Source organism: Diceros bicornis, chromosome 1, assembly GCF_020826845.1.
Source record: "Diceros bicornis minor isolate mBicDic1 chromosome 1, mDicBic1.mat.cur, whole genome shotgun sequence".
Classification (NCBI taxonomy): Eukaryota; Metazoa; Chordata; class Mammalia; order Perissodactyla; family Rhinocerotidae; genus Diceros; species Diceros bicornis.
The window spans coordinates 65,032,688-65,041,900 of record NC_080740.1 but is presented as its reverse complement, the minus strand read 5'-3'; the positions used below and the strand labels follow the sequence as shown (position 1 = coordinate 65,041,900).

Sequence of the window (9,213 nt, the reverse complement as noted above, 5' to 3'; positions counted from 1 at the left end):
GTCCTCAGGATATTCACACATTCAGGACTTTCCACCCAGAATATTCTTTGGCCGAGATGAGTTTCTCACAACCTCAAGTCCCAACTTAAATGACACTTCCAAAGAGAGGACCTCCTTAATCACCCAAAATAAAATAGGGAACATCCTGTCCCTATTACCGTTCTTAAAATCCTATGTTTGGGGCCAGCCCGGTGGCGCAGCAGTTAAGTGCGAGGGCTCTGCTGCAGTGGCCGAGGGTTCGCAGGTTCGGATCCCGGGCGCGCACCGACGCACCGCTTGTCAAGCCATGCTGTGGCGGCGTCCCATGTAAAGTAGAGGAAGATGGGCACAGATGTTAGCCCAGGGCCAGTCTTCCTTAGCAAAACAAGGAGGATTGGCATCGGATGTTAGATCAGGGCTGGTCTTCCTCACAAAAAAACAAAACAAAACAAAAACATCCTATTTTTTTCCTTTATTGTTCTTATCAGAATTTGTAATTATCAATTTACCTGTGTTTACTTACATAGTTTCCGTGTCTTCTTTATGCTGCAAAATGTGTGGGGGTGTGGGCCTTGTCTATTTTGTTTATCACTGTATGCTCAATTTCTAGCAAAGGTACTACAATCAATATTTAATCACTATTTGTTAAATTAAAAATATACATAGAACACAATGAATGACCAATAACTGAGAGGTTTTCAACAGGTTCCTTTCTAAAATTAAAAAAAAAAAATGCAGCAAATAAATTTTACTTACTTTTTTGTATTATCTGACTTAAACACGGAGGCCAGAAATCATGTGATTCATACATTGCATCTCCTGACCCTCCAATAAATAGTAAAAAGGGATGTATCGCTTTCTTAGGCCGAACAATCATATCCTAGGCATTGTCTTGTGTCCCTAATCCCATCTTTGGGCATGGAACTTCTCTGACCTCAATCACCTCAGATTCCAACTGCTTTTTCCAATGGAAATTTGTTGGTAGCTGTCAAAATTTTAAACATCACATAATTCTTGGCATTACATTTCCACTTCCAAGATTTTTCTAAAGAGATGAATACAGAAACTAATACAAATATATGGATATTTACAGTAACACTCTTTATAATAAGAAAAAAATTACTAGAAATAATTTAAATATTTGCATATATGACAGTTTAAATAAAGTATGACTCATTCCTATATGCATATTTTTAAATGTGCAGAAATTGTCTTGAAAAATCACATAGACTGTTAACAAATAGTTTCCCCTGGTTTGTGGTATTTATGGAGGAAAGGAATGAAAGTTACATATATAATTCTATACATAGTTATATGTCATTATAGTTATATATAACTTATGTTAATTACATTGTATATAATATATATTTCTATGTTGTATTTGTCTTCATAATATTTTTAATTAAATTTTTTATTTTGAGGTAATCATAGAGTCACCTGCAGTTGTAAGAAATACTATAGAGAGATGTAGTGTATTCTCTACTGAATTCCCCAAATGGCAGCATCTTGCAAAAACTATGCTACAATATCAAAACCAGTATATTGACATTGATACAGACAAGATACAAAACGTTTCTGTCACAGCCAAGATCTCTCATGTAGCCCTTATATAGCACACTCACTTCCCTCTTACTCCCACCCTCTCTTAACTGCTGAGAATCACACATCTGTTTTCCATTTCTATAATTTTGTCATTTTGAGCATGTTATATAAGTGGAATTATACAATATTTAACTTTTGGGGGTTGACTGTTTTTTCACTTAGCACAATTCTCTGAAGATTCACCCAGGTTGTGTGCATCACTAGTTCATTCTTTTTTACTCCTGGTAGTATTCCATCCTATAGATGCACAATAGGTTGTTTAACCATTCATCCATTGAAGAACAACTGCAGTGTTTCCAGATTTTGGCTATTACAAAAAAACTACTATGAACATTTGTGTAGAGGTTTTGCATAAACATGTTTCATTTCTCTGGATAAATGTCCAGGAGCACAACTGGTGAGGCATATGGTAGTTACATGTTTAGTTTTTCAAGAAACTGTTAAACTCTTTCTCCAGAGTAGCTACACTATTTTACATTCATACTACATACAGCGAAGTATGAGTGATCTAGTTTTTGTACATCTTCATCAGCATTGGTGTTTTTACTTTTATAGTAAGTTTGGTCAACAATTTCTGCCATAGTGTTTATTATCAGTTTCTGGCTAGTTTCCCAAACATAATCTGTCCTCAGATTCCTTTTTAAGTCAGTCACTCTCTTTGATACACCCCGAGAAAAAAAAACTTCTACCACCAATAGATTGCCATGTTACATCTATTACTCAGAGCTTGGTAACACAGAACTCCATCCGCAGTCTTCTGCATTTAGCAGGTTGAATGAAGACGTAGAGAATCATCCTTCTCAAATATGCAAAACACACCAAGCTGAGAGAAAGAGCAATGAATAGCTTAATAATATGAATGATGGGAGAGAACAAAAGGGTCAGCCCAAAAAGACAAAACTTAACAGAAACAAATCAATTCATTCAATAAACACAAACCCAACACTGACTACCTTCAGACTCTGTGCTATATGCTGAGGATACGGACATAAATAAGTTCAAGTCCCTCTCTATATGCCTTCAGAGTCTAGAAAGGAGGCTTTGAAATAAGTATGAAAAAGGAAACCATCAACAAAACGAAAAGACAACCTAACAATTGGGAGAAGATATTTGCAAACCATACATCTGATAAGGGCTTAATCTCCAAAATATATAAAGAACTCATGCATTTCAACAACAAAAAAACTACCAACCCAGTTAAAAAATGGGCAAAAGACCTGAACAGACATTTCTCCAAAGAAGATATACAGATAGCCAACAGACACATGAAAAGATGTTCAAAATCATTAACTATCAGGGAAATGCAAATCAAAACTACAATGAGATATCACCTCACGCCCATCAGAATGGCTATAATTAACAAGACAGGAAACAACATTTGTTGGAGAGGATGTGGAGAGAAGGGAACTCTCATACACTGCTGGTGGGAGTGCAAACTGGTGCAGCCACTACGGAAAACAGTGTGGAGATTCCTCAAAAGATCAAGGATAGAACTACCTTATGATCCAGCTATTCCACTGCTGGGTATTTATCCAAAGAACTTGAAAACACCAATGCGTAAAGACACATGCACCCCTGTGTTCACTGCAGCGTTATTCACAATAGCCAAGACTTGGAAGCAACCTAAGTGCCCATCAAGGGACGAAAGGATAAAGAAGATGTGGTATATATACACAATGGAATACTACTCAGCCATAAGAAACGATGAAATCCAGCCATTCGTGACAACATGGATGGACATTGAGGGTATTATGCAAAGTGAAATAAGTCAGAGGGAGAAGGTCAAATACTGTATGATTTCCTTCATTAAGGAGTAGATAATAACAACAATAAACAAACACATAGGGACAGAGATTGGATTGGTGGTTACCAGAGGGGAAGCGGGGAGGGAGGAGGGTGAAAGGGATAATTCGGCACATGTGTGTGGTGATGGGTTGTAATTAGTATTTGGGTGGTGAACATGATGTAATCTATGCAGAAATAGAAGTATAGTGATGTACACCTGAAATTTATACAATGTTATAAACCAATGTTACTGCAATAAACAAAAAATTAAAAATAAATAAATAAAATAAAAATAAGAAAATAAGTATATCTAAATCTGTGTTATGAATATGTCTCTTGGTTTAAAATAGTGTCTGACTGTTTTTCCAATCAGCATTGAAAAACTATTGAAGAATCTGAAGCTGGGGAATGATTCTTGTATTTTAAGAAACTGATTTTTCTGCAGTGTGGCTTATGAGTTGGATGGGCTCAGCTTTGGGAATACAGAGGCCTTTGGGGAGATTAACACAGTAGTCTGGTGAGAAATGATAAGGTTTTGGGAAGAGCAGTAACTAACCATAATGAAAAATGTATACGATAGATATGAAAAAGGTTTATAATAAACAGGACTTTCTTACCAATTAGAAAGGAAGGATGAGAAGAGGGATTGCGTGGAAGGATTCCCAAGTCTCTGACTCAGGCAACCAGGAAAATAGTGGTGCAATATACTGAGATAGAAAATTAGAACATAGGAGCATGTTTTGAAATAAAGATGAGTCCTAGTGGAGGTCTGTTGTTGAGTTGAACATAAAAAAGGGCATCTGTTGGAAGTGTCTTCTAGGTAACTGAATCTCTTCTCCTCAAAAAAGAGATGTAGACTGTAGATACAGATTTTAGAGTTCATAACATGGAGGTTATATTGGCAGCCATGGGAATACACGAGATCCCCAATGAAGTGAAAAGAGAAGAGGAATGAAGTTTAGAATCTTTGGAGGCATCAATGTGCAGAGGAAATCAAGATAATAAGGGCCAGTTAAAGAAACTGAAAAGCAATGGTCAATAGTAAGAAGAAAACTAGAGATGGGAGGGAAGCTAATCCAACAAAGCAGCAAATTTCAAATAGAATGAGGTATCTCAGGTGGCAATTACTTTGAAGTAGTCAAGTAATGTCATAAATTACATTGTTAACCCCTATTTGGCAGCCTCCCTTCCCATGGAGAATATAGCCCATTCCTAAATAAGTCAGGAGGGGCCATGTGACCTACTTTTGGCCAGTGAAAAAGGGCTGGAAGTTAGCCCATGGTTCACTAAGTTCTCTTTCTCTATGTACCATCATGATCAGAAACGTTCAAGATGAAGACTATTCCATTGTGGATGTAAGCCCCTGAAATTTGGGCTTATTTCTTACTACAGCTGGGCAACCTATCTATTCTTACAGACTCAGGTAAAACGAGGAAGAGGAACAAGAAGTTTCATAAAGTGCAAAAATTTTAGTTGTAAAAAAACATGGGGGTCAAGAAACGGCAGGAAATCAAGACAATCTTTACAGAGGAGATGACACTTAATATTATGTTAGTCAGGAACCAATCAGGAAACAGAAACTACTTTAATGCTTAGAATAGAGGGAATGTAATACACAGAATTGACTGAATAGATGATAGAAGACCTAAAGAGTCAAAAGGTGATGATGAGGCAACCTAGAAACTGGTAACAGCGGAAGCCACTACCAACCTCAGCTGGAGAGAAAAAGAACAGAGGTGGTGTAACCAGAGCCAGGGACCGGCGTCACCGGGCAAAAGCTGGAACCGAAGCAGACTCATCCAGTGGGACCTGATGGCTCAGACATGGTGCAGGCACTTCCAGAGACTTCTCCCAAATAGAGAGAGAGAGGAGTTGACACTCTGGCTTTCCTCTTTTCCCATCACCAATCTCCTGCCTGGACCTCCCAGGGGCAGAATGCAGCTCAAATGTCAGCTGAGCTGGAACTTGAGAAATGCAACCCACAGGGGTCAGCATCATGCCCTCTCTTCCCCCAACACAGAGCAGAGCAGGGGAAAGTAGGGAATGGACCCGAGGGCAAACAGCCCTAAGACTGGCACAAGACCAAGTCTGAAGCCAGACCAGGACAGACATTCTAGGTGGGAAGAAACTAGACTTTTCATTAAGACATAAAAGTGTCAGGAGCAGAGAGATTTAGTTATCTTTTCAGCACGGCTGGGACTGGAGCACATGTGAGGGAAGGAATATTGATGAGACATATAAGCAAAGGCCAGGTCATGAAGGGCCTTGTATGCCCTGCTAAGGAGCTTGAGATCTATTTTACAGGTGGTCATATATAACCAGAATAATGTCTTGGAAAGATAATTTTGGCACCATTGTAGATGGTAGCATGGAGGAAATGACAGGACAGTCCAGAACTCATTTGCCAAAGGGTGTTGTAGAAAAGGCCTAACTTGGTGGAAGGGTCTTTGAAAGCTATGGAGCGGCCCTAGTACAACTACAAACTTAATAGAAACCCACATTCTGGTGATACAGACTCCAAACCAATGAAACTTGTAAGACCCTAGTCTTGTCAGACATTTGTGTTTAAAAATTTCTTTAGAAGGAAGGGAAAAGGAGCATGAGGGGTCTGGAAACACTGTCTGATATAGAACAGTTGAAGAAAATGGAGATAATTTTGAAATGAGGAGAGAGGAAGGAATGATTCTGTCTTATTGAAAATGAGTGTTATCTTGACAGCAAAAGGCTTTCTAGAGTTTATGACTCAGGGAAAAATTATCTAGTTAGGCCCTTCTGAATAGATCCCCCAGAAATAAAAATAAGACGAACTGAAATCTATTCGCCGCTTTATTCATTCTTTTCAGGGGTCACTACATTTTAGGTTGGCTGGTGTATAATCGGATAGAATGAGTTTTGGGCAGAGAGGAGGAGAGACTCATCCTCCTTCCACCTCCCCTCTTGCTTTATTCGCCGTCACACCAAATATGACAGGGCTTCCTGAAAGGTAGAGGCACAAAAGGAAAATAAGAGCAGCTCAAATGTAATCAGCACGTTTCCAGAAATAGTCACTATCCTATTTAGCCACCATTTTACTGATGGGGAAACAAAGGCTCAGAATGGTGAAGTCCCATCCAGAATCACAGAGCTGGGAAATGGCAAAGTCTCAACCAGAACGCAGGTCTCTCTCATTCAAAAAGTCCTTCTAGAAATGTAGATATTGGACTTTCCTTGAGATTCCCGCCCATGCACACCAAGATGGAGTACAGTCAGTAAGGGGGAAACACACGTTCACAAGTGAGAACAGGATGGGGTGGGAGTGGGGTGGGGAGGGTGGGTGTTCAGAATGACTAAGCCCTGCTCTTTCACAAGTTAGCCCCCCAAGCTGTAGTTACCAGCAGTTTCTTCACAGCCTCAGAGGCCTCTGGTCCCAGCTCATTCACACACTTCCTTAGCCCTTCCACAAGATGCTCAACAGAAATGCCCAGAGTATTCAGAAGAAGCTTTAATGGATCCTTGAAGGGGAGAATGTTGTCCACAGGTAAAGGTAAGACATCATTGACAGGAACTGGCAAACGGTTGATGAGGAAGGCGGTAGCTGCAGAGCAAAAGGGAAACCAAGTGAAACAGGCACAGCCAGCTCCTGTCTATGACCTCACTACCTTCCCCTCTGTCCACCAATGGCTCCGTTCCAGCCCCACTCGTCTTGATTTCCCATGAAAACTTCTGCCTCAGGACCTTTGCACCTGCTGTTCCATCTCCCTAGAACCTTCTTTCCCCAGACAGCTACACGTCTTTCTTCCTCACATTGTTTGGTCTCTCCTCAAATGTTACCTCCTCAGAGAGGTATATAAAATAGCACTACCTGTCACCCTCTACCCTCCTGTATTTTTTCTTACCATTACATAAAATATATTTTTTTTTGCCTTCATCCTCTCACTAGAATGTAGTTTTTATGAGAACAAGGAATTTACGTTTTATTCATTGCTGTACCTCAGGCCTAGAACAGACCCTGACACGTAGTAAGCAGTTAAAAGATACCGGTGATTGACTGAATAGGCACGTACTTTGTATGTGGCTGTTTTCACAGCCCAAGCCTAGAGGCCAAAGGACAGAATCTCCACTTAGGGACATGAATGGACCCAATCACAGCCCAGGAAACTGCTCCCAACCAATTCACCTCAATGCTGCAAACGTAATTGGGCACTAACTCAATGCTGCAAACGTAATTGGGCACTAACTCAATGCCGGTTGGTGCAGCTACGTAGATGGATAAGACGAGGCTACTCCATTCAGAGGACTCACACAGTCTAGTGGGCGGTAAAGACCCGTGCAAGCCACGGTGCCACATGCGCTGTGCTAACATTATGGACAAAGCTCTATGGAAACACAAAAGAAGGGAGGACTAATTCCAATGTGGGAGAGTGTTGCAGCAATCTTCCCAGGAGAGATGTTGCTGGAGCTATGTCTTGAGACAAATGCCAGGATCACAAGGTAAAGAAGGCAAGCAGCATTTTAAAAAGGAACAAAAGTAACAAAAGCACTGAGATGTTAAGATGAAAGTGTATACACAGGATGGTGAGTCTTCTGCCCAGAGGTGCTGGAGTACAGAATTCCAGTGAAGTGTGCTGAGGGGAGATAAAGGAGGTGAGACTGCGAAACTCAGATGAGGTCAGATTTTGCAAAGCCTTGAATGCCACGCTAACGAGTCTGAGAGTTCCTCCCCCACCGAGGACAATGGGAAGCTACCAAGACTCTAATGTGCCCCAATTGCATTTTATATCTTTGGCTTTAGAAAGATAACTTTCACATAAAAGATGAATCAGAGGGAACGTGTAGAGAATGGGAAAAATATGTATAGTATATATTTTACAAAACACGTGCAAATATGTAAACACACATGCGCATGTGCACACACATAAGAACACGCATCCTCCTGCTGGCTAAGACCCAGCCATAGTTCATTTTCCTTTGACATCCTTTTTATTTCCCCATCACATCATAAAAATGGAGCCTGTGCACCTATCTTCCCTTCATCTTCTATCACATTTTCTCTCCAAAATTCTCTTCCAGGAGGAGGATATTTATTTCCCTCTACCCATTTTTCTGTTGCCACTTCTGCCCATAGATATTTGTCCCTGGACACTAAAGAACAAAACAGCGGAAGCCAGTGAAGTTACAAACCTGTCAAAAATTCAGTAAAAACACAAGCCAACATTGCCATCATACGGGTAGGCTGCACCAGCTTCTCATGATTCATCTCCCTACTTCTTATTTTAAACACTTTGGTGAATGTCCTCTCTGTACGTCCTCACGTGTTTCCGGGGGAAGACCCTCAAAGCTTTCTGTTCCCTGAAATCCCTTCCAACTTTACCATTCTGTGGTTCTAAAACTCCCTCCACTGTATCCCACCGGGAGCCTAGGCTTACTAGTTGTGTTCCTATTAACAGAAAAGTGGAGAAATAGCCTATGTTCCAGGCTACTTACCAGAGTAACTGCAAATGCTGATGGTCGCCAGCAGGAGCACAGTTACCAGCTTCATGACAGCTTATCTGTGATGAAGTTTAAAACTGAACTGGAAAACTGAGCCCGTAGCTGGTTCTGCACATGCACATATTTATACACCCACCGAGGACCTGAATTTCAGTCACTGCCACTTGACTCGCCCCAGTGAAGAACAGCACGAAGGTCATGTTTCCTCACTAAACAAATTGAAGATTTTTCCACTTTCCCTCATGTTCCCACGAGAAACAAAGCCCTAACTTAAAGCATTCTCAAGGACCTCTTTCACAAGCCTTTGCACAGTGACGCCAGTGGAAGGCAAAGAGTTCTAAGAGTCCTTCTGGAAGAAAAGAAGGGAAGGTTTTCTCT

At 40.6% G+C, this 9,213-nt stretch overlaps 1 protein-coding gene across 1 annotated transcript; it reads right to left on the bottom strand.

The window, feature by feature from the left end:
- Positions 1–6,318: 6,318 nt before the first annotated feature.
- Positions 6,319–8,884, bottom strand: SCGB3A2 (secretoglobin family 3A member 2). Its single transcript, XM_058543507.1, has 3 exons — positions 8,830–8,884; positions 6,738–6,940; positions 6,319–6,342 (listed from the first exon to the last, which is right to left on the bottom strand). Exons 1-3 carry the CDS (start codon positions 8,882–8,884, stop codon positions 6,319–6,321), a joined length of 282 nt encoding a protein of 93 aa, XP_058399490.1.
- Between the last annotated feature and the right edge of the window lie 329 nt (positions 8,885–9,213).